Raw genomic sequence first — 26,886 nt, forward strand, 5'->3', positions numbered from 1 at the left:
CAGAGGTGGCATACAGAGCCCTTTCTGTGGGCATTCGAGCCATCACCTCAGCTCAGCTGCACCGCACATGCACACGCGCCTCCTGCCAGCCAAGCTGGTCTTCAGGTCTCTGCTGCGCATGCATGGGAGGAGCGGCGCATGCAGGGGATGGGGCGCAGGGGCAGGGTGCATGCACGGGGACATATGCGCATGCACGGGGAAGGGCACGTGTGCAGGGGATGTGCATGCATTGCGTTTTGGGGGTGCACATGCGTGCTCTTTGGGCCCTCAGTATTGAAAAGGTTAGCCATCACTGCCCTAGACCAAAAGACAGCTGAAAACCGAACTATAACCGAAATATAGCATATAAAACAAATGGACATCACAAACATTTAAAATATCCCATGGCACCCCGTATGTTTGGTCTGGTGTCCCGATGTCCTGCAGTGCCAAGTTTGGCAATCAATTACCGTGAAATCTGGGGTGACAGAATATATCATCTCAAAAATGAGATATTTTAAAACAGGATTAAGGAACACTTCCAGGGCTTCTAATCCAAATTAATTCTAGTCCAGACAAGGATTCAACACAGATTATGTCATTTTCTTAGTATACATCCTAATATATTTAATCATGTGATTAATGTGTTTTAATCAATCATATGGAAGAAATTCAGCAACAAGAAGGCCCTATGAATTGGCGTCTTGTATATAAAAATAATTTAGAGAAAAGTTCCCCGACAATAAAATTGACATTAAATTTTCTTGGCCACAACTAATATTGGATTCATTTTATTTCTCCTGGGAAAAAGTTCTTGTTTCAATTAACCAAGTGTTGCCTAGACCCTCAAAGCAGTTTTGTCCAGTGGTGGGATTCAAAAATTTTTACTACCGGTTCTGTGGTCGTGGTCAGTGGGTATGGCTTGGTGGGTGTGGCAGGGGAAGGATACTGCAAAATCCCCATTCCCTCCCCACTCCTGGGGGCAGGTTACTGCAAAATCACATTCCCTTCCCACCCCGCTAACCTGCTTTCCAGCTCCTGTGCAGGACAACAAAAGAAGACCCAGCGGATCAGCTGGGACTCGGGAGGCAGATAATAAATGGAGGTGGGGCCAGTCAGAGATGGTATTTGCCAGTTTTCTGAACTACCCAAAATTTCCGCTACCGATTCTCCAGAACTGGTCAACTTGATGAATACCACCTCTGGTTTTGTCTCTTGTTTGATCTTTGCTTTTTCCTTAATGCAATCCATCTCCATTTAATTGACAACTATGAAATGGTAGCCTTTCATTTAAGCAATTATTTATGGAGACAATTTCTAGAAAGACTTGATACTTGCAACGATAATCCTTGCAATAGGATTGCAATAGGAAATATGGAAACTAAGCATATTTTCCAAGAACAGTCCACAAACTAGTGCTTTAAATTAGCCACTTATAAGTGAGGGCTTTAATAATACTACTGATGTGAAAAAAGGTGAATTGTTGCATTTTGTGAGAAGTACCTGTACATGTTTTGCTCTATAGTGCCTCATATAATTGGTCAAAAGATATATAAGCATGCTAGTGTGCTATTCCAAACACAACTTCAGAAGAACATATGAGAACTATGCACTACAAAACTTCACAAAAACCAACATTTCCATTCCCCTACAGTTTTCTATTGGTTGAAGAAGTATTGAGTTTTTCCATCATACTTTTGATGCCAATCAAGTTACTAGACAAAGTAGCATAGTTATGCCATCTACACTGTGAGTTAATCTGACTGGGTTTTAGGAAAGCTGCAGCGTAATAGCTATGAATATTGGATATAAATATATACATCTAATTATTTTAAGAAAATCATATCATGGAGACTATACAGTAGTTTCCAAACTCCATACACACATACATACATAATCAAAATATAATAAACATGAAGAAAATAACACAATAGTAATACAAAAAGAGCTTAACATATAATTGTTATTAAAATAAATTGAAATTGAAAAAAGTCTATTAATATAGAATCATCTAACATATTGTTAAATCTGGATAAATAGAAACACACTCTGTATCTTCTCAATATTATACTTCTCAATGTTATGCTACTATGAAGACATTTCAAAATGCCATGCGCAACAGCTCTCTTGAATCTAGTCTAATATTAAAAGTGTAACTTGTCAGGCACCTACATAGAATGATCCTCTTTCCTCAACTCTTTCCTCAGTCATAAAAAGTCACAGTCTATGGTGGTGGGGTTTTCCATATAATTCAGTATTGCATCTAACTACTATGTTTGTCCGAAAGTTATATAATGACTTGAGGCCAAAAAAACCAAAAAGGGCATAACTGATGTGACTCAAAAAGCCCTCACATTCCTTTGGAAATGTGATAGCCAATACTTTTGAAACATTCTTTGGGCACTTGAGTAAACATGGAAGATTTTCAGATGAATTACACTGTGAAACTTTTAAGAAAGAACAGTGTGTAGCCACATTTCAGATGGCTTGAACATTCTACTCAGGCTATATTACATAGCTATATAAGCCTCATTTTTTAATGAAATTCTTGAAGCCTTAGCTATACAGTAGTAACGGATTTATAGCATCACCAAATCATTGCTATAGTAGAAATGTGTTACCGTAAGGGGTAATGTAAGTTATATTTGACCTCACCTTACTGCATGGAAAATTTTCCCATGTAACTAAAAATCCTGACATTTGAAAATCTAAAAGACTAACATGTTCTAGGGATATCTCCAGGCCACTCTTGCCTTGAATGTATTTTTTAATCCAGAACCCATTCATTCACAGCTGGATTGCAATAGAATTTGCTCCCAGCTCCATACCAATCTCAGAATCGAAACATCTGATATAAGAAGTTTAATCAATGGTATTCTTGCGGGCCCAATTGGCCAAAGAAAGCTCAGGACCATATAAGGTTGGAAGCATGCAGAAGAGGCCTTCATCCTGCATTGGATAAACAAAGGTTAAAATGATGATGAATCACTAGTAGTTGAACTATGAAAATTTAGGAGTCCATTTCCAGACAAACAAATTATATTAAAATCTTGTGAGTGTTTAGGCATGGATGAGGAAAGGAGAGAAGGAGAATGGTTATTCAAATACAGGTTACATGTGAGACAGATTACAAGTACCTGACAATTAGCAATTCTAATGTAATCAACCCTTTTTGTTCCTTAAGACCTTCTGAGATTGTCATAAACCCTTTAACCTTTGTGAGGTCTATGAGCTCTTGCTCTATTGTGCTGGTGTAGATTAGTTGTTCCCAAACAACTACTTTGATATCGGAAACTTCCTATATGCCAGGAAGTTAAAATTTCTGAGAAACTGCTCATTGTACTGCATGAATTGTACCTTATTAATAATGTGTGCCTTGAGCTATGCTTGGTAGGTAAACAAAGGAACACTATGATCCTTTGTTCTGTTTTTGTGGCCTGTCTTTTAGTAGGTAATCTCTCAGAATTCATCTGCCTTTATTTATTTGTCTGTTGATTTTGTTAGAAGGGAAGTTCAGTTGCTTAGTTTATTCCATCAATCAAATATGTCCATCAAGTGGGTCAGGACAAATGTGGTTTTATCCTAAAACCAGGCCATAGATTATAAATTTGGTGTGTGTTCTGTGTGGAAACTGGAAGCATGTTAATGTTCAATAGGTTTCCTTTATAATGTGCCCATTTTGTAGCTTTACCATGACATCAAGGAAATGGACTAGTTCTCTTGATAGGTCAAGGTTAAGGTTGATGGTGGATAGAAATTATTAAGGTCTTGATGGAAAGTAATGAGATTGTTTTCCATGAGTCCAGATTAAAATGCCATTAATGAATAGCAATAGCAACAGCACTTAGACTTATATACTGCTTCACAGTGCTTTATAGCCCCTCTCTAAGCGGTTTACAGAGTCAGCATGTTGCCCCCAACAATCTGGGTTTTCATTCTACGAACCTTGGAAGGATGGAAACCTTGTACCTGGTGAGATTTGAACTGCCAAATTGCAGTCAGTGGCAGTCAGCAGATGTAGCCTGCATTCTAACCACTGTGCCACCACAGTTTTTAGTGCCACTGAGGCTCTTAATCTCAAGTAAATAAAATTTTGTAAAGTTTTAAGTAAGAGTTTTGTAAAGTAAGAGTTGACAAACGATATTCCAAGTCAGCTGTGAAGGTATTGGCATACTGTGGAGCTATGTATGTGCCTATGGTTGTTCCAGTGATTTGTAGATATATATATTATTGCCAAAGATGAAGTAGCTATTAATGAGTACAAAGTAATACAATCTAGTGGCAAGATGTGCTTAGGGTGTTGCCAATGGACTGTAGCCTTCATGATGATGTGGTATCTCTTGTGTAGCTGAGTGGCGTAATCTAAGAGTTTATGCTTTTAGTAAAACTTTTTGGTTTGGAAAAATACTAACAGACTCCTTGTGAGTTGTTGGTGTAATGTACTAATAGGGTCACTTTGCATTTAAATCAAATAAACTTAGTGTAACTATGTCCACAGTTAAATGTAGCACTGTTCAAAACTCAGTTAATCCCATGCATTTCTTTTGCCTTGTAACTTTTCAGTATTTAGCTATGAATCCCATGTTTAATTTAGAAACAAATTATGACCAGGATCATTCAACAACAATCTCTTTCACTCATTTATGTATACCAAACATACAGTGCACTGCAGAATCTGGTGAATTTGCTTTTTTTTCTCCAAAAAAAGAAAGTTATATAAAGAAATATGTGCTCTGTTCATTGGCCTTTCATATTAAAGAAAACTTATTTAGTGCCACTAGAGGGAAAAAAATAAATCAGATACTTGAGCCAATTTCTGCATTTAAGTGGAATCATTAATGCCCATTTTTTTCATTCTGTGAAAATCAGATATGTATTGATTTGTAAGCTTCTACTGCATGCCACGCTTTTAAAAGAAATTCAGCAATTTGCTTTTTACCCTCACATTTGATATGTTCCTATGCTTATTGTGATTCTATACTGTTTCACTCATAAAGATATAAGAGCAACTTATTTATGTACTCATATTAGGAAATTGAAGACTGTCTTCTTTTACCAAATGATATGTTCTTGTGTTGTATGTATATATGTTTACATTTCTGTCTTAAACTCATATGGAAAACAAGATTACTGTCTGCTTTATTTAACTAAAATAAGCATGGAGTGCATTGTTTATATAATATTGGTGTAATATAAGAATTCTTAGTTTAGACTAGTGTTTAGATCATTTGCAGTGTTTTAAATAATAAAAAAACCAAAATGTGTGAGTGGTTATGTTCTATGTATCTTTCAAATCTTGTCTCAACTTTCTTTACTAGAGTCCAAGATCAGTATAACCAAAATTAAAATAAATCAAATACAATCCAAAACTGTAATAACATTTCAACAGTTTGATAAACAGCGAACATCTGTTGTCAGATCTGCATATGATATAGTCTTATAGAAAATGCACAATTAAATGCAATTAAAAAGCTGATTTTAGGAGACCTGTCATCTAGGAAAATTTCTAGGTAACACTGATTGTGGCCCCTTAGGAAATTAAGAAGGCAAATAAATTGAGAGTACAATTCTGCATACAATTTTATACTTTAGAAAATGGAAGATACAGGTGTATTGCCTAAGTTCTATGGTACTGCCATCCATAATTGCAGAAGAGAGTGCTTTAAAATGTGCTCTGGAGAAAACCCATTAGGTATGGGTAATTTAAATATAATCTTCCCAAACAGGTGGTAACTTCATGTTTAAATTTTCATCGGTGTATGTTAGTTGTATTACAGGTAATCCTTGATTTATGCGGCAATTGGGACCAGATATCCATTGTTTAAACAAGGTAGCTGTTAAGTGAGTTGAGGCTCAGGATATGACCTTTTTTGCCATGGTTGTTAACCAAATCATTGTGGTTGTGAAATGAATTGCATGGTCATTAAGCAAACCCCACTTCTCTCATTGGCTTTGCTTGTTGGAAACTGGCTGGGAAGGTTGCAAACAGCAATCACATGACCCTGGGGTGCTGCCACCATGATAAACATGCCAGTTGCCAAGCACCTGAATTTTTATCATGTGGCCAGGGGATTCTGCAATGGTTTTAAGTGCAAGGACCAGTTGTAAGTCTTTTCTTTTTCAGCACCATTCGAATGGTCAGCAAACAAATGATTATAAGTCAAGGACTGCCTGTAATTTGTGTTTACGTTCTGTAAGACTCAACAATCAGGTTAGGATATTCTGGATTGAGTTGCAAGAACATCTTTTAAATCTATATCAGCCTCCGCTAATTATTGTCTAGGACAGGGATGTCAAACTCAAGGCCTGGGAGCCAGATCCGGCCCCTGGGTACTTAGATCTGGCCCGCAAGGCTGCCCTAGAAACAGTGAAGGACTGGCCTGTGGTGCCCCTGCCAGTGAAAATGGAGCTTGTGAGAGCCACAACCTTGTATTATACAGTACATTTATCAACAAAGTTGTTAGCTTTTTTAGCAAATTCTGAATGGATCTCCTCACATTATACACTGCTACTACTTGGCTTACACTACTATGCCTTTCATTAATCTTTTTTTTTTCAGTATTTAGCAGAAAAAGGTGTGTGTGTGTGTGTGTGTGTGTGTGTTACGGGGAACTAAACCTTGGCAAACCTGTTTCTAAGCACCTTAGTTATGCAGCCTACTACATGTTGTAAGCTACTATTATATGGCTTTCTAGAAGCGTTTCAGAAGTTGCAATAATTTGGCCAAGAGATGAAGTAATGGTCATGCCATTTCTAAGTGGAAAATTTCCTAAGAATCATTTTGTATGCATGCCTATACATGTGTGTTTTAATATATGATCGTACAATGTGTGTTTTAACATGTGATCATCATCAAAAGCGATATCAAGCCTCCTAAATAAATTTGGGTATAAATAAATATTTCCAGACAACTTCGATAACAAAGCTGAGGCTTAATCATTTCAGCAGATGAAAGATATTACTTTACTTTTACTTTTTACAGTAGTAAATGCTGAGTAAATGTCAGACCACTTTAATTTAATTATAAATTTAATTTATAATTCACAAATAACTCCCTTTTTTGTATGAGCCTCAGTTTCCCAGATTGTAAATTTGTGTACATGCTGTAATAAGCTAGTAGTCCCATATTCATTTAGTACTATACATATCCTGCCCTTCAAGATGACAATATTCCAAATGTCTTACAAACAATATAAATTGTATTTTTAAAAAACAAAAACTGAAATAATTACTGAATAACAAACTGTTAAGATCATTTCCAAAGGATTGTTGATGTTCTGTCCCCTCTCTCTTCAAGGGAACCTGAATCTGAATAGAAACACATTCACTGTTGTCTTGACTATCAAGGAATAATTGCAAATTGCAGAAAAATTCTGAAAAAAATGTTCTAGGGAAACATACTTAATTCTTGGGGCCAAGCTTCTGTCACTATAGGAAATTACATCCTACTTCAGTAGGTTGGAGAAGAAAATTGTCAAGAGATAGCTAATGTCTTTCAGTGATAATATTAATTTCCTCATTAGTAGTTCTCCTTTACTTCCAGGGAACACCCAGAAAAACTTTTTCATCAAAATAATGAATATTACTGAGTTACTTAACTCAGCACTCTTACTTTCATTATTTATTACAGAAATAATATTTCCCTGCTTTCCTAGTGGCTCCTAGGTACCAGCACAGTAAATATCTGATTGATTGCCCCTTTGTCTGTATATTATTACGTGAGCTATTTGATCATAATGTCAAAGCTTTAAAATGTGGAGCAATCACCATTCTCAGAAAATGCATTTGCCTTCTATTGCCACAATTTAACTCAAATGAAAGTAGATGAGAAAAAACTGAGATGTGACTTAAAGTAACTATTGGCAAACAGTGCCTTAATTATTGGGAGGGAGGAAGAGAACACTGGCACAACATAGAAACCCCTAAATATTAAATATCTCTCTTGAAAAGCTAAATAATATGGGCCTGCTACTGCATGAAGTTTTTGGATAAACTAAAAAATAGAATACAAAATGCTTGAGCGCTACCAATTATTTCTGTGTTTCCTCTTACTATTTGCAGTAAAATGGGTATATAGTTTCTTGCAACTATACGAAAATTAGCAGTGAAATTAAACATGGGAAAAGAGATCAAAGAGAACAAATTAAATGCTTAGGAAAAAAAAGTCCTCTGTTGATTGATCTGATTAATTTTGAAGTTACTATGACAGATTGACAAGGCAGAGACACATCACAGGTCTCAAAATAGTATTTCAATTTCTAGATCATATCTAATTTATAAGTTTTAACTTGCTCTGATTAACTAATGAGTAGTTGATGAGTTAAGGCAGAATCATTTTAATCAGGGATATTGTTTATTTGTTTTAATTTTCTTCTATATCCTAAGGAACGAATCTTAAAAATATTAAAAAAAATATTTAAGTGTATTAATTATTTTGCAAGAACATTGGCATGTGTGCTGATATCTCACAAAAGATATTTTACATGCAAGTTTTTGCAGCATGAAGAATTACTTAAACTATTAGCTAAATTATTTGGATTTGTAAATACAATAATGAAGATTAATTGTCTCCTCATATTTGGGGTACACCAGTGTAGACTTTTAAGCAGTGGAATTTGATTTTAATTGGATATGTACAGTATGATTCATGCATGCATGCGCAACAGTTACGATTGCTTTAATATTACAGTAGAAATTCATTGAATCCACAGATATGCTGTGGATTTCTTGTTCTGTTTTGTGATAAATATCTGTTCAGTAATATTTGTTATAATCTTTCAGGGTGAAAACCTGACAAAACAACATATTCTGTAACTGATGGTGAACAATGAAACTTTGTTTGAATCTGAATGGTGAACATGTTCGTTTTGTATGGTACCTGTTTCTCTTTCACAGTTTGTGTTCTTTCCTTGTAGGAAGCCCCATATGTTATGTGGAAAAAAAACAGAGAATTGTTTGAAGGAAATGAGAAGTATGAAGGTTACTGTGTAGACCTGGCATCAGAAATTGCAAAGCATATTGGCATCAAGTATAAAATTGCTATTGTCCCTGATGGAAAATACGGAGCAAGGGATCCACAGACAAAAATCTGGAATGGGATGGTGGGAGAGCTTGTATATGGGGTAAGCATATTTTTTCATGCAGGTTTTAGCTTAAAATTATCAACAGTGCAACTAAAATGTGGGATTATACACATGTTGCAGCCCATTTATGGCCAATCATGAACCCTGAGGTCATGCTCCTGTATTTTGACAACAAAACGAGTGACTTTCTATAGTCTGTAAATAAGAAAAAGGGTTTTAAAGGGGGAGAGGGGTTAGTAAGAATAGAAGTAGCAATTAAAACCCTAAAATTGAGTCTGAAAAAGATTAAAATATGTTTGTCCTCCCTTCCAGTGATATTGTCACATATTGGCAAACTATTGCAAGCTTCTGGTTGCCTGGTAAAATGGTTTACAAATCTAACCCAGCAAAGGATGGTACACAACATTCTAACATTTATTAAAAATTAACATTACATTGTGAATCTTCACAATTTTTGATAAATTCTTCAAATGTGAGAGGAAAGGACATGAAAGGAAGGCAGATTGCAATCCCACAGCTTCTTTTGTAAACTGTTCATGTATGTTCATGGAACGCTTGAGTTGGAGAGAAAATTGCATTTTTGTGCTGGAAGAGACATTAAAACAATTTCCCTTTGAAGGGTCATTTGTCAGAACATTTGAACTAGTAAATGTAAAAATTCCCAGACAGTTCCCCCTTTTTTGTCAGTTAAAAAAGATGGAAATGTATTTTGACTATACAAGGGAATTACTGGAGTATGAAAGTATTCATCAAAAATGTGCATTGGCCCTTAATGTAACAGAAGGAGATTGATGAGTTTACTATCACTGCTAGGCCCACCCTGTCCCCAGCACTTCTGCATTGCTGTTCATTGGTAGAGCAGTTTCATGTAAAAGCTATTTCTATCCCCAGTATTTCCAAGTTAGAACTGGGAAGGACACCCCGGAGGTCAAAACAGAAGCAGAAAAAACGAACGGTGAAAGAGAAGGTTGATTTTATTTCCACTTAGTTTACTTTACTTTATTGTCATTGCACCTCGTACAATGAAATCAAACACCATCTTCAGTGCACATCATGACCATGACCATGAAAATAAACACAACCACACATCCTTCATCCTTCACACATTGAACCGGAAACCCCCGACACCACACCAACATTGCACTATACAGCAGAATTCAAAAGAGCTACTGCCCTGGGATAGAAACTGTTTTTCAGCCTATTTGTCCTTGTTTTTATTATTCTGTACCCCAGAATAACTCCAGGTGAGGTTCTCTTTTAGGGCAACACCCAGAAACTTAAAACTGGCCACTTGCTCCACTCGGTCTCCGTTGATAAGCAAGGGCTGGATGTCTGATCTGTTCCTTCTATAATCCACTATAAGCTCCTTGGACTTATTGGTGTTGAGGACCAAGTTTTGTCTCCACACCACGAAAGCAACTGGTCCATCTCGTCTTGGTAGGCAGACTCATCCCCCCCCCCCGGAGATAAGTCCCACCACTGTTGTATCACCTGCAAATTTAGCAATAGTATTACTAACATGAGTGGGAATGCAGTCATGCACATAAAGAGTATAGAGTAAGGGACTCAACACGCAATCCTGTGGTGTACCAGTGTTATGAATAAGGGCTGAAGATGTATGATTACCTAATCTGACCCTCTGTGAGCAGCCAGACAGGAAATCCATAATCCAAAGGCAGATTGAATTAGAAAGCCCAAGGTCCAGAAGTCTAGACACTAGTCTACATGGAAGAGTTGTGTTAAACACAGAACTAAAATCCACAAAAAGCATCCTCACATAGCCCTCCCACTATTCTAGATGAGTCAGAGCAGTGTGAAGAGTGATGGCTATAGCGTCCTCTGTAGATCTATTTTTTCTGTATGCAAACTGGTGTTTATCAAACGTATGCAGAAGACCAGAAATGATGTGCCAGCAGACCAATTTCTCAAAGCACTTCATGATGATAGGAGTGAGTGCCACTGGTCTGTAATCATTGAGGTTATTGATAGGGAACTTCTTTGGCTGTTCATTTTGGGAAGGCATCTTCATCAGTTAAGATTATTCTGAATGTTTCTTGAGAAACTGCAAGGAAAAACTCACCTTAAAACATATATACCTGAACAATAGACATATTTATATGGCATATTTTAGGTCTTCTTTTTGATTTCAACAGTTTGTGCAGAATGCCAAGACTGCCCTTTTTGTAGCAAGCTCTGGATTGTTCCAGATATTAATTTTATTATTCATTTTATTTATTATCTCTTTCCCAAGCAGATGACAAAATTTTCTATCCATCAGCCTAACTGAAGATAGGAATGGAAATATTTCAGGTTAACCGGTTGACTTAGTCAACTGGTTGTTTTTACATTTTTGAATTGACCAATGAATTTTAAAAAAATCATCATTTCTAAAGCATCAGAAGAGTATTATATTTTAATTTCATCAAAATAAGTTTTCAGTTTAGTTCTGCACGTAGCACAAGCTAACGCATCTCAGAAGTGTGTGAGCTGGATCAAAGATAGTTTGCTCCTAGGCAAGATTGAGATTTTTAATCTGATTCAAGTGGATTAAGTAAATGTCCTTGGAAAAAGGAAGTTCTATTGAAGACAATGAGGCTTAGTTGAAACAGTGAAGCTTGTGGAATAAAAAAAAAAAAACTTCTTGCAACTATTTATGCTGAAGGGGGTATGATAAGTAAATTTAGAGAAGAAGAGAAGACATCAAGAGCTTTGTAGCTGTCTTTTTAATAGGTTGCTCCGATAAAAAGTCCTTATTAGAACTAATTTAATTTGCAAGATTAGCTGTATTTTAAGGCAGTTTTAATCATCTTTATCTATTGTACTTCTAAGATTTCAATAATTCCAGGGCAAGTTGCATTTCATTGTCAAGATAGTTTTAAAATGAAGCACAGCCTGCAGAGATAGGGTATATCTGCTCTTTCTTTCTTACATTTTAATGACCAAAATATTAGCTACACAATGATACAGTTTTTGGAGATGATTTAGTAAAACCCTTTCTAGTAATGAAAGACATTAGCTTATATCCTGCAGATGTTCTGAAAAGCTTTAGCAGTCAAATGCAGTTAAATATTCATCTTTCTGCAGAGGAATGTTCTCCGTTCATCAGATGATGAATAAACGGCCACTGCCCATTTCTTTCATCTTAAAACAGATTCCGATGTAAAGTTCAAATAATTTCTGCTGCATTGGGCCAACCTTTTTTAGAGTAATATGTCAGAAGAACAGTGGATTACATGATTATACTTATCATCTGCTCTGTTTCACATTAGACTTCTTTTTAGATATAAACATATAATAATAGATGCATACTATTACTTATTATAATTCAAAGATTCATGTACACATGAAAGTTTAACTTGTAGTTGCTTAATGTAGACCAAGGATGTCAAACTCAAGGCCTGCAGGGTTGCTTAGAAGTGGCCAGCAAGGCTGCTCTGGAAACAATGAAGGACCGTCCCGCGGTACCTTTGCATCCCCCCCTGTACTCCGTTTTCACTGGCAGAGAGCTGCAGGAGGCCTTTGTGGGCAAAAATGGAGCCTTTATAAGTGACGTTCAGCTGGTCATGCCCATCCTGGCCACGCCCACCCCAACAATGCCCACCCCGGCCATGCCCACCCTGGTGCCCTGAGGTCAAACACAACTCTGATGCAGCCCTCAATGAAATTGAGTTTGACACCGCTGATGTAGACTATAGTAAAGCCTTTCAGGGTAGATTGCTATATTGCATTGAGCTAAAAACTGAGCATAGCCAAGAATGTTTTATTAATGTTAGAATAAGCAGTGATAATATGCACAATATCCACAGAGGTAGGGAATATATTAAGTTCATGCCTGAGTCACCTTTGTTTTTGTTCAAAATAAACACAATGGTAGAGCAAAGGTCTGCATTAGGGATAGGTGAAAGAAAGGTCAAAAATAAAATCCTAAATGTTTTTTTTTTAATGTGGTTTTGGATGCTGGCCCTTGAAGCTGGCTAAGCTTGGAAGTGGACTGAACATCTCATCTGCCAAACTAGCTCTAAAAATTAATGTCACTAAGAACCACTTTTACTTGGCAGAAATGATATTTTTATTGCATGCAAGAATGGTTTCCAGTTTTGAAGTTAAGTGATCAAATAAATAGGTTTCCCTACCTATGACTAGAAAGGAGAGAACTGGGTTTTATCAGCACTTTTGAGAACTCGACAAAATCACTTCAAATTTGCCAAGACTTTTTTTAAAAAGCCATGCTGGTAAAACTGAATTGATTTTTTTGAGTTGGGATGGAGCGGTGATCCTTCTTTAATCTGTACACATGCAGAAATTCCTAAGTTTACTCTTTGGCATTTCAAATGCCCAATGGAAGACAAGGAGAAAAGGCTACAGAAGATTACTACTTCTCAAAAGGGGCACCAAACGTGGGATCAAACATGGGATTCAGGTAGCATGGCTCAACTAGAAATACAAAGCGTTCAATTTGGAACTATTTACCATATTTCTTACACTCTTTTCGTAATATTAAACTACTATGTCCAACAAGAAGCCTCATAAATTCACCTATTACATAGGAGAAAAACTATAGATATTTGAAGAGCATGTGCCTTCAGAAAAGTCTGGTAGGTTGCTTGATACTTGTCTTTAATAATGTGTTTGGATATCTAGATTGAGCAAAAGAAATCCTTTGCCAACAATCTTGGAGATCCACTGTAAATTGGTTTTAATGATCTATGTAAATCAAGTATCTGACTTGGCTTTCCACTGTCTTCTTGTTGATCTGACTATATAAATCTCCCTAGAGGGTTTCCTACATTGAAGAAGGATGGTTTTATTTAATATAATATAGCATAATGTATAGTTTAGGATGTGGGTCTCCAACCTTGGCAACTTTAAGATGGTGGACTTCAACTCCCAGAGTTCCTCACCCAGCAAAGGAACTCTGGGAGTTGAAATCCACCAGTCTTAGGCCAAGGTTGCCAAGTTGGAGACCCCTGTTTTAGGATACAAGGCTGTCTGGATTTACATTACCCATGTCCCTATCTTTAGGTAGAGTACAATTATAAACACCTCTCAATTAACTGAAAATTAGTGGTTATCTTTCCTTCGATTTCTTCCTGATGTAACATCGCTTTCTCCTTCCAAATGTCCATTCCTTGATTCCATTACAGTGTCTCTAGCGCTATATTTTTGCCATTAGCCTCTATGTTAGCCATTCATTTTGGACAGATGAAAACCTGTATCATCCACTCGTTGCAAAGTACAATGTCTTATTGTTTACCGATTGTTTACTTCTTTCTTTTACAGAAAGCAGAGATTGCTGTTGCACCTCTGACCATCACTTTGGTGCGTGAGGAGGTTATCGATTTTTCTAAGCCCTTTATGAGCCTTGGCATATCCATTATGATCAAAAAGCCCCAGAAATCTAAACCGGGAGTTTTTTCCTTCCTGGACCCCTTGGCCTATGAAATTTGGATGTGCATAGTCTTTGCCTACATTGGAGTCAGTGTGGTCCTATTCCTGGTGAGCAGGTTTAGTCCATATGAATGGCATACAGAAGAGCCAGAGGACGGTAGAGAAGGACCCAGTGATCAACCTCCTAATGAATTTGGCATCTTCAACAGTCTTTGGTTTTCTTTGGGTGCCTTTATGCAGCAAGGATGTGATATTTCACCCAGGTTGGTATAATGCTAAAATGGCTTCTAAGTTTGCATTTTATCCCTAAGGATAAGGATAATCATAATCTATACCCCATATGTATAATCACAGGCATTTTTTATGTTAACATCCCTAGTTTCTTATCTCTTTTGTTTATAAAGTTGTAATTGTCTTATTTTCCAGTTCGATGTATCAAGCTATTATTGCCTTTCCATAGATTACTAATTTTTTGATCTTCTTATTTATTTATTTAATTCATTTATTTAGTTTAGTTTGTCAAGCATGTGTGAGAAAACAAGTATAAGTATGAATATAACATATAAACATATTCATATAAACTGGTATAAGTATATACATCATAAATTAGTACGAATAAATGGGAACAGTAGGACAGGGACTGTAGGCATGCTGGTGCGCTTATGCACGCCCCCTTACAGACCTCTTAGGAATGGAATGAGGAGTTCTCAATTTTTGGGCTAGAACAGTTACAAAAGATGTTTGGGGAAAAAAATGCCCAAGTTATAATCGTAAGAAAATGAAGAAGAAGAAGAAAAAAAGTAATAGTCCACATTACTGGAATAGTCCAGTAATGTTTATATTTTAGGTTTTTTTTTAAAAAAAAATACTGCTATATATTATGTAATCTGATGCTTTGTCTCAGTTTAGGTGCCTCACAACAAACAACCCTTTTTCACTAGATCACATATTTAATGATTTCTCATAAGCATATAGTAATTTGTGTATTCTGGAGAAAAGGAGTATCCCTAAAATCACTGATATAAGACCCCTTAGTGTCGATGATAAAGATAGAAGTTTCTATATTATTTGAAGGCAATTTGAAAATACATTTACAATATAGTCAAATTGTGTTTTATTTTCTTTGTATAATTTCTCTTTCTGCATTTTGAATTAAAGTACTCATGTAAGCAACACACTTGGTAGAACATAAATTGCTGAATTAAAATGTTGTATTTGTTTAAGTACTTGTATCCCCTCTTTGTTACTTTTACAAATAACTCAAGGTGGTGAACATACCTAATACACCCCTCTTCTCCTATTTTCCCCAGAACACCCCTGGTTGTATACATATAAACTGTAGTCCCTTGGGGGGGGGGGGATTGTGTGGTTTAATAAAAGATGGAAGCAGATTTAGGTCCCATCAGAAACTAAGTTAAGTCCTTAGATTAATGTTAATTTAATTGAAGTCCTTCTAAAATTAGTGGAACATTGGTTTGCAGAACTTATTTTCCTTATTTACACAGCATACTTTTGTTCAAATAACTGCATTCTGTAGTATAGGATTATGCTACATAATGCAAAAGAGGTCAGAACCCAAATGGTTTTGATGTTTTTGGGCAAGATCCTTGCTCATACAGAGTAGGTAAGTCAATGGGCAATCACAATTAATTTTCAGTGAATGAGTTGTTTTGTTTTAATTAATCTTAGTTTAGAAAATTGTCAACAGGACCAAATAGATATTTTGCTTTGTTTTACCTCCTCTGTTTGTATCTCTGTAAAATATTAAAAAAAAATAATTTTGGAAGCCAGTACTATGATATGAAAATAAATGGAAGGGGAGCTGAAAGTTTTAATGAATTCTCCCACCAAAAACTAGCAACTTATGCATTTCCTGTTCAATTACTCTTACAAAATGAGATCAACTGTAGACACAAAGTCAATGGCCTGACAATATAGTGCCCCGTAACAAGTCATAATCATTGAAGGCACCATTTTGAAGGGAAGTAAGGCAGGAAAGAATAGAATACAACAGGAAAAATGGGACAGAACATTTTATTGTGACAGTCAGATTAATATTCCCTATCATGGACATTTTCATCATCAGCATGCTCAGCCAAGTATCAACCTGGTTATCTTGACAACGGGTTAATTTATTTCTCCTGAAAGACATTTTTATAATTTTCAGCCATTCTTTAATAAACTTCTCATCAAGGGAAAGAGATATGAAAAACTTCAAAGTAAAAGGATGGTTTATATCTTATAGACACTATTTTAATAATTCCTAATCTTTTTTATTTATCTTCCTCTATCTTATTCATATTTTCTTCTCCCTTAGCTGATTTCCCTCATATATTTGAAATACTCTTGAAGTTTTCCATGTTGCCCATCTTCCAACTAGCATGGCAGGAATATATGAAGTGTCTGACCAAATGTCATTCAGTAGCTGGTCTATATTGTTAAATAATAATATAGTTTTAAATTACAAAATCAATCCAGAACAGTGCTTTGCTGGGGAGAGAAGATTGGATGCAAAGTTTAAGATTTTATGCTAGTTGAAATTATTTTTTTATAAGGAGACATAAGGAATCGTTTCATTAGCAGTCTGTTCATTAATTAGCAGTCTGTTCACAGATAAGTGATAGACAACCCCATTCCATTAAAAAGTCTTGACAATTCCCATCAGTTATAGCCAGCATTTCAAGAGACCTTGTTCAGTCACTCATGCCTTGGTCACTTCCAAGGCATGAGTGACTGTGTTTTGGGTTACTGAAAAACACTCTACATGGGGTTGTCCTTGAAGACCACCTAGAAGAGACCACCACTGCATGCAGTGTTAGCACCCCTAGATTTGTACACATTTCACTCCTGTTGCATGAGTTAAACCTCTGGATGTAAGGTCCTGGTTATTACCATTAAAGCCCTACATGGCACAGGAACAGGATATTCACCTCTCCCTGGGGTTATCTGTCCATCTCTCTAGATCAGATAGGGTGGACGTGCTCCAGGTCCCTTCCCTGAAATATTACCATTAGTGAGTCTTAGGAAGAACATTAAACATAATCAAGTCAACACTTAGACCTAAACACTTGAGATCTCATTTTTGCCATATATCCATTTTTTCTGTCAAAAAGCAAATCTTGGTACTAATGTGAGAAATAATAGTGAGAAACTCGCTTAGTAAAATAGTATAGTTATAGTATAGTTATAGTAATAGTATAGTTATAGTATAGTACAGTAATTCTATGGTATAGTAATTCTATAGTATAGTAATACTATAGTTATAGTATAGTAATAGCATAGTGTAGTATAGAAATAGTATAGTAATACTATAGTTATAGTATAGTATAGTATAGCAATAGCATAGTAATAGTATAGTATAGTATTATTGTGCTGTTATTAATGTTTTAATTGATAAATATCCAAGATTATTTCTGACTGCTTAGCTTGGAAATCATTCCACTAGCCACTGTATAAAGCAGCTTCTCCTTGTAAGAGATAAATTAAATATTTATTCAGAGTATATTATATTTTTCTTCATTCCCCATGCTGTTGTTGCTGCATGCTGGAGTGTGAATCAGATAATAAAGAGAAATTTTATTAAACAGAACAACGACCTTATTATGTGACACTCACCATGATTGTTGTTTGATGAATACATTTCCTGTAATAATTTGTTTTGCTACACCTTCTAGGAAAATATACATATCTTATTCATATTTAGGTCCCTCTCAGGTCGCATAGTTGGAGGTGTCTGGTGGTTCTTCACGCTAATCATAATTTCATCGTATACTGCTAACCTTGCTGCTTTCTTGACTGTTGAGCGAATGGTCTCACCCATAGAAAGTGCAGAAGACCTCGCAAAACAAACAGAAATTGCATATGGGACTCTGGACTCTGGTTCAACAAAAGAATTCTTCAGAGTAAGTTGGTATGCTTCCTGAAATTCAATTTCTCCATCCAGTGTGCTGCTGGTACTGTTCCATTACACCTAATCTGTTTTTCTTCTGTGTCAAATGCAATATTGAAGTTATTCCAGTGTTGTTGTTTGTTTAAAAATCAAAAACAAGAACGGTTCTATTGTTTGGCATTTGGGGTAAACGCTTTAACCATCTGAGGATTCAGAGAGAGCTAAAATTCAAATAGAATTCTTTCCTATTTAATGGCAAAGCAGAGTACTGAAACACAAGGAACTTTGATGGGCTTTTTGTGGTTATAAAGTGTATTTCAGATTGTTTTTTTTTTTATTCTTGTTGCAACTTCGATGAAAAGCTATGCAGTTTTGCTATGTGCAGATACTGGATGAGAGAAAGTAACTACACTGAAAATACATAGGATATGCTTCCAGCAGTTTGATTGATCACATCAATTTTGTAAAGGTTTCATTTGTATTGCTTTTATTTTGTTTGCTATGTTATAAGACAGGAGTCCCCAAACGTGGCAACTTTAAGATTTGTGGACTTCAACTCCCAAAGTTGCCAAGTTTGGAGACCTCTGTTATAAAATATAAAAAAATGTCTTCTAGCAGCTTAGAAACAAGAAATGTTAAGTACTTCTAGGTCCCACTGATATAAGCATGCATTAACATCTTTCAAATATGATCTAAACATATTTTACTTTATCTGTATTCACTCATTGACATTAAATGGGGTCTCTAGAAATGCTGGACTCAGACAAAGGAGAGAGATTCATCAATTGCTGCAGTCTTTAAACAAAAGTGAAGTATTTCTCAATAGAAATCTATAATGCTAAGCTGTAAATCTCACTGTTATCAAGGAGACATAGAACTTTATAAACACTGATATCTATTGTCACTTGTATTCTTGGATGTCTGTCCAAAATATGAACTGGATATGGTTCACTGAAACTGTTCGAGATGTGCTAAGCAATGTTGGATCCAGAATTATTCATATGTAAATTAGAACCATTAAAAATAAATATTTCAGGTGAGAATAAAGAAAGTGGGATGTTTCCCATTGCATACTGGACTTGCATCTATCTAATGCTTGCATACAAGACCATATGTTTAGACAGGCCCTATATATAAAAGATCCAGACAAATGTCTGTTGAAGATTTAAAGTGTTTGCCATTGAAGGACGGAACTATAAGGAATACCAGGGTATTAAAATCCCTTAACAATAAAATTAAATGGGTCATTTAAAAAAAAGCTTGTAGGTAGATTGTGCCAATTTGACTCATTTTTCTAAAGTGTATCTCTTTCTTTTATCTCTTACTTGAACAATTTCAGTGTAGCCATCTGCATTTTGTGAGATGGGCTCCTATATACATTTGATAGATAAATAATTTCATAAGTTGTTTTTTTTAATTTAACATTGTAGTAATAGATAGCACAATGTGGTATTATTATATCCATAGTAATAGCAGATAGATTATGATACAGATATATGGTTATTTTGTAACAGTTATTTCACTATTGTGGATGCCGTCATATATTTCTGCAATTTGGTCTTTTTAAGCAGAAACAAAGTAAGCTTAAATACAATTATATTTAATACATTCAATTGTTTATATTAAAAATATTTTTATTGATGGGGATCCCAACATTACTTTTTGTTCCATTCACTGTGGAAATCAGAGCTAGATCTAGAAATGTCATAAGTAGACTATTAACAAACTACTCTGAAGCTACTCCAACAAATATTATAAGCATACACCTGTAGAGTTCAGACATGAATATCAAATTTTTGTTATTCTTTTATTTGCTTTATGTACAAAAGCATGTCTGATCACATTGAAAACAATATAATAATTACAGGCTTTGGATTTACTGGTCCCAAGCAATCAATCCAAGGACTTCTTATATGTGTGCAAATAATCAAGAAAAAGAAACAATCTTGCACTTGGAAGGTTTTTTTTAGGCTATGCAGAGATTCATATGCCTATTCAACTTTTTTTAAAAAAAAAAAAAAATCTCATCTTCAAAAATAGTAATTTGCTCTATCCCTAGCCAAAGTTAGAATAAAATGTTTTACTTTGTCTTGAATCATTAGCTCTAGAAAGTACATCCAGTACTCAATAGATTTACTGCCATTAATTCGGACAGCTAGTTACTGTTGTATGCACTTATATAATTTTTTTCTGTTTGTTCTGGATTATATCTTTAAAGGACTTCAAGAACCGGGCATAAAGTAGTTAAAATCTGTTAGCTGTATGCCTGTCAAAACTGCAGTCCCCTTTCTATGAAAGCATCTCATTCTATCAAAAGAGACCTATTTCCTATTATGGAGCAACCAAATGACTCTTGGTGTATTTGACAGGTTTTTGCAAGGCTCTTGTTCCTTTGTTGCATCTAACCTCCTTTTAATTTCCTTCAGAGATCTAAAATAGCAGTATATGAAAAGATGTGGGCATACATGAGCACAACAGACCCATCCGTCTTCGCTAGGACCACAGCTGAGGGCGTTGCCCGTGTCCGCAAGTCCAAGGGCAAGTTTGCCTTCCTCCTGGAATCCACCATGAATGAATACATTGAGCAACGAAAGCCATGTGACACCATGAAAGTGGGCGGAAATCTGGATTCGAAAGGCTACGGAGTAGCCACACCAAAGGGTTCTTCATTAAGGTGGGTGGAATAATATAACAATATAAAATGTGTTGTTATAGTATTCCACCTTCCCTGATGTCCCTGATCTAGTTCTTTTTGTGTTGTTCTGTAGACATGGTATGTTCTGTTTTCTTTTTTCCATTTCATATTTTCGATCGTCCAGGAGGTAACAGTTGCTCATATCAAAATCCATTAAATAGTGACAATCAGTGTTTATCAGCCAAGGCCATATAAAAACCATGCTCTCTGAACACTGCTTCCAAGTCTTTTTTTTTTTTTTTAACAAATGCCCAAGACCTGATGTCTATGCACAATGGCTTTTTAAAACAAAAACTGCAAAATTCCATTAAAAAAGAGGAAACTTATCCCATGAGAACTGCTTGTGGAATTATGGGCTTTGAAAAGGGCCTTTAAACTATTTGAAGCTCTTAATATTGAGTACATAATGCAGGATAGGTAGTACTGAAATACGGTAGTCCTTGACTTACGACCACAATTGAATCCAAAAATTTAACATGACGGTTGTTAAGTGAGTTTTGCCCCATTTTATAAACTTTCTTGCCACAGTGGCTAAATGAATCACAGCAGTTGTTAAGTTAGTAACACAGTTGTTCAGTGAATCTGGCTTCCCCATTGACTTTGCTTGTCAGAAGGTAGACTTTATCTTTTTATTACCTTTTGTTTTATTACCTTTTGTTACCTTGGTACTCATCGTTAATTGGTTCTGGGAAGAACGATGAATGCCAAACAATTTTTCCCATGAGGAATAATGTAGTGAGTCACAAGGCAGCTGACACCAAAAAGTTCTAGCTTGTGCGTTAACTACCAAATAAATGAGTACCGGAAAAAAATTTCATGTCAAAATACATTGGGTACCAAATTTGATGAGTTTCAAAGCAGTTGAGTACTAAAAATACCACTGTACCTAGTTGATATTGTGTATAAGTTTTGTAAAATTTAATCTTTTTAATATTTTCAACCAACTATCCAGAGTTACCTTGAAGTAAGATGGGCAATTGGATGGGTGGGTGGATGAATGGATAGAGATAGATAGATAGATAGATAGATAGATAGATAGATAGATAGATAGATAGATAGATAGATAGATAGATAGATAGATAGATAGATAGATAGATAGATAGATAGATAGATATCACATGACTCCAGGACACTATAACTATTGTAATGTCCTGGAGTCATGTGATATCTATCTATAAATACATGCCAATTGCCAAAAGCCATAATTTTCAACATAGGATCATGGAGATGCTGTAACAGTCATAAGCCACTTTTTCAGTGCTGTTGTAACTTTGAACAGTCACTAAGCAAATGGTTGTATGTCAAGGACTACCAATATAGCTTATAGATTCATTCAAACAAACAAAAAAAACTTTTCCAAATGAGAATATTACATATATTGCAGTGCAATCCCCATTTCAGTTTATTCTGAAGTAAGTCCCAATCTCATCAGAGTAATTTATTCTCAGAAGAATGACCACATAGTGGGGGTTGAGAATAAGTCCCACTGGAAAGAAAAGGAGGCTTAGTTAGAGCAGAATAGGTTTAAGATAATACTGGACTTATTTGTTTTTATATGCAGGCTGATTTGATTTGCAAATAAAAACAATCCTTTTTTTTCTTTGATTTGTGTATAAAAAAAGGAAATAATCTACCAAGAGTTCTGAATAATGGCAATAGCAAAAGTTGTGGACAATTTCAGGATATAAAAAAAATGTAGTATTAGTTCAATATAACTCCTATAATTCAGCTGCAAAAAATCCCCAATCCCTCAGTTTAATGAAGGCAAAGCAAGAAAAACAAGGCACAATAAAATTGTTCCCACGATGCCATTTCCATTCCTGCAGGATTCAGGGATACCTGTTTAAAGCAGATATGCGATATAGTCCCACTGCATTACTTATTGTTTATGAAAAGTATCAGATAAATTCAAATAGAAATTAAAAAGTACAAAAAGAAATATTTAAAAATAGAAGCTTCATGAAGTGAGGCTTCCAACCCAACCAAAGGCCCAGCCAGAGACTACAAGTTCCCCAGTGGATCTAGAAACCATAACTTGGAGGCTGTAGTGGCAATTGAAGCATTCTTCTCTTTCCTTTTCAGCCCTGGGTTTTCTTCCTTGTCTCAGACTTGGCCCTGCTTCTGGGAAACAAATCAGATTGCAGCTGGATCCTGGAATAGCCCCCGCTTCTGCAAAATTAATAGCCTTTGGAGGCCATATTTCTCAAGCCTATGTGATTGCTGTTGTGCTGTATAACATTGGGCCTGGCAGAGTGGTGACAGTGGAGAAGGGAAAAGCTCCTATCCCTGTTTTCTGCAAAATTACAACTGTGGACATTCAAAAGTAGAGGGGGGGATATCCTGCTCTTTTTTTCCCCCTCCTCCTTGCATAGAACTGTTAGTGATACGTTGGCATTCGGTAGAATGAAAGGAAGCTGTGAGTTGGTTCAAGAAATAAGAAGGACAGAGAGAAGATAGATACAGCTACCATGTTTCTCACAAAATAAGTCCGGGCCTTATTTATTTATTTATTTATTTATTGAGCCCCGAAAAAACGGCTAGGACGTCTTTTCAGGGGTGAATTAATTTCCCCCGCGCACCAGCGCAGTCTCAACATCAGCATCTGAGTCACTTCCGCTTTTCCCCCGTCCCTGTAACAACAGGAAAAAAAGATTTTGAGGTACCTGGGAGCGCCGCGCGCTGCGTTTTGGTTTAATCCTGAGCGTCTGGGTGGGCGTGAGAAGAGCCGAGCAAGCATCTCTGCTGCTGTTACCCTTGGTGCTCCAGCCTCGGGCTCTGCAAGTTTGCAAAAGTCCTGGTGCGCAGCCCGTTCCTGCATTCAAGCGCCCAGGCCGAGCTGCAGCTGTCCCTCTCTCGCCAATGCCATCTCCAATAACAACGGCAGCAGCGGCAGGAACTGTAGAAGTTACGGAGGCGGCTCCCCCACCCGAGAATGCTTCCACGGTTCTCGCCGCTGCTGCCGCTGTTATTGGAGACAGCGCTGGTGAGAGGGACAGCCGCAGCTCGGCCTGGGCGCTTGGAATGCAGGAATGGGCTGCGCACCGGGACTTTTGCAAACTTGCAGAGCCCGAGGCTGGAGCACCAAGGGTAGCAGCAGCAGAGATGCTCACTCGGCTCTTCTCACGCCCACCCACCACTTGGGATTAAACCAAAACGCAGCGCGTGGTGCTCCGAGGTACCTCAAAATGTTTTTTTTTCCTGTTGTTACGGGGACGAGGGAAAAGCGGGAGCGACTCAGATGCTGTTGTTGGAGATGGCGCTGGCGAGAGAGGCGCCAGCACCGGTGTGAACCATGGAAGCTACAGAGGCCTGAGAAGCGGCTGAAATGCTGCCGGACATCCATGCCGACGCCGCCTGCCTGCTGACCCGGGTAAGGGAGGGGTAAGGGAGCCCTCCGTGCTCCACCATGGTGTTAGGAGCGGCTGATGGTGAGGCGTAGCTGCCCGCGGGGCACTCCTAATGGCAAATTCCCTCCGCCTTCCCCCCCCCCCCCAATTTCGCATGTTTTAAACTAGGCCTAAATTTGGGGGGAGGGGCTTAATTTCATTTTATGCCTAGAAAACATGCTGGGTCTTCCTATTTGGGGGGGCGTATTGTTGGAGAAACACGGTATATAGACAGAGAGAGAGAGAGAGATCCTTGAGAACTTACTGGATGGTAATGGACTATTCTCAAATCTGGGTTGGCTTGGAAATATGCTTAAACTGCTGTTCTCCGCATCCCCCACCCCTCAGAAATAGCTTTGTTTTATTTCCAAGCTATTTTGACTCAAACTGTAAAGCTCGCTGATCCTTACTGAACTTATTTATCTCTCATGGTCCATTCAAGCAGAGGTGGGCTGCACATACTGTAAACAATCGGTTCGCCTGGTGCAGAACCGAAAAATGTGCACATGCCCCCTTCACTTGCGCGTGGCTGCAAAAACATGGGGATTTCCTGTGCGCGGCAGCTGCCGTGAGTAGAGCAGACAAGGCATGGAAAGCAGCTGGGCTGCGTGGGTGGGGCAAGCGAATCGGATATATAGGAAGAGATAGCACTGGGGTGGCTGGGCAGGCTCAGCCAGTGGTCGGAACTACGGGTACGGGCGAGCCCGACAGCAGCCCACCACTGCATGCAAGATACGTGTACCAAATTCCTTTTTGTGTCTTTGAATGTATGGATTGCCTTGTTCAAGAGAACGCTGTCTAAACTAGGCAATAACCAGTTCCAACCATTCTTCACCGTGGATGATATTTTAGATGAAAACTATGGCTTACCTGAGTGAGATGCTGGATGATGTAGTCAAACATAACTGGAGGTGCCAGTCAGGGAAGGCTGGGCTATCTTAATAGCCCAAACTATGGCAAAGATTTGTGGATGTTGCTTAGGAAGTGCTAATATCCATTTTAGATGGAGACCCCCGAAGGCACCTGACTTCTAGGTTACCCTTTTTGCCTGTCTCAAACTGAATTTTCAAAACAGAAGCTTTATACTGGCCCTGATCATAATATCATTTTACCTTTTTTTCAATTCTTTCAGCACAAAGACAGGCTTTTTTTAAAAAAAAAAATTTTTTGTTTCTGTGGTAATGAAATCATGAATTGCTGCAGAATTCAGCCACTCTTATTTGTCAAGCTTTTGGGTTGTTCGAAAAAGGTATTTGCTAAAACATTGATTGGAGGGGGGAGGGCAGAATTCTTATTAAAACAAAGGCTAGGCTCTTTTGTTTCCCCTCCAATTTTTTAATGGCAATTTCCTAAAACTAGTACATTATCTTGGTGTGTGCGTGCTTGTGCTTGTTATGTCAAGGAGTTGACAAGCTGATTGATTAGCTTGCTTTTGACTTTAATTGTGATGTTTCTGTCATTTGGAGGGTTGCAATTGGAACACTGACTTTGGTACATTTCTTTTCTAATGGCAATCGATTTTCTATTTTTTTCTAAGATTTCTCCGCCACACTAGAAGGTTTGGTGTTCCCCTATTCTGCTATGATTATTTTCCATCATTTTAGTTCACTGATTCCCAGAATGTCCGTTTTCAATTTTAACATCTCTGCTCTGATATCAAGTTTATTTTGATTCATGGAGCAATGGGATTTAAGGGAGCTCATTTACTCTTGGATTGGGCTATCCATACCATCTGTAACGTTTGATCCATTCAGAGTGAAGCGTACCACTATGGGCTCCTGGTATACCATCATAGAAACCGAAAAATAGCTCTAGGAGCTGGGCAGTATGCATGATGGCAGCTTCAATGCCCTTGTTTTCCAGGGACAAGGCATGTGTACCAAGCTATCCAAAACTGCTTTCTACTGGAATGTCCCTTCTGAGCATTCTGGAGCCAGCTGTGGTACAACACATTTGGGATATGGGCAATTAACAAATAGAAGAAGAATGCAAGTGAGTAAGGCTGATAAGACAGGAACATGGCTTCCTAGGAGCCATCAAGATCTGCTGCTATCAAATGAGGACAGATCTCATAAAAGCAGACATTGCCATCTATGACCTCAATGAGCAACCCAACACTGTCCTGTAGAGATTCTCAGTCCTCCAGGTCATGGTTGTCCCAAAGGTCAACCATTCCCCACTATCCTGCCACAGCTGAAGAAGCTTCTTGGGTGAGAAGTGAAACATCTTCAAAAGAAAAAACAAGGAATTCCACTTGCTCCTGAAAAAGCACCTTTGGGCTGACACTGTCTAACGTGCTGTCCCAAAGGTGCTTTTTCAAGAGGCAACTGGACTTTCTGGTTATTCTTTGAAGATGAAGAAGCTTCTTGGATGAGAAGCAAAATGTCTTCAAAGAAAAAACAGAAAGTCCAGTTGCCTCTTGAAAAAGTACCTTTGGGGCAACCATGACCTGGATGACTCCATAGA

At 37.3% G+C, this 26,886-nt stretch overlaps 1 protein-coding gene across 5 annotated transcripts in view; it reads left to right on the top strand.

Annotated features, from left to right (window-relative positions):
• The window catches only part of GRIA4 (glutamate ionotropic receptor AMPA type subunit 4), a 273,775-nt gene that overhangs the window by 220,459 nt on the left and 26,430 nt on the right, over positions 1-26,886 (top strand). For all 5 annotated transcript variants that reach the window (XR_015749727.1, XM_087966209.1, XM_087966208.1 and 2 more), the window contains exons 10-13: positions 8,895-9,101; positions 14,343-14,713; positions 18,154-18,352; positions 20,766-21,013. Coding sequence is in view for 4 of the 5 variants with exons in the window: in XM_087966209.1 (XP_087822335.1) it covers positions 8,895-9,101; positions 14,343-14,713; positions 18,154-18,352; positions 20,766-21,013 (1,025 nt within the window). In the remaining variant the exon portion in view is untranslated. The remainder of the gene's footprint in view (positions 1-8,894; positions 9,102-14,342; positions 14,714-18,153; positions 18,353-20,765; positions 21,014-26,886) is intronic.

The sequence above is a fragment of the Notechis scutatus genome, chromosome 5 (assembly GCF_049901735.1).
Source record: "Notechis scutatus isolate UNSWTSFEM ecotype Mainland chromosome 5, rNotScu1.2, whole genome shotgun sequence".
Lineage (NCBI taxonomy): Eukaryota > Metazoa > Chordata > Lepidosauria > Squamata > Elapidae > Notechis > Notechis scutatus.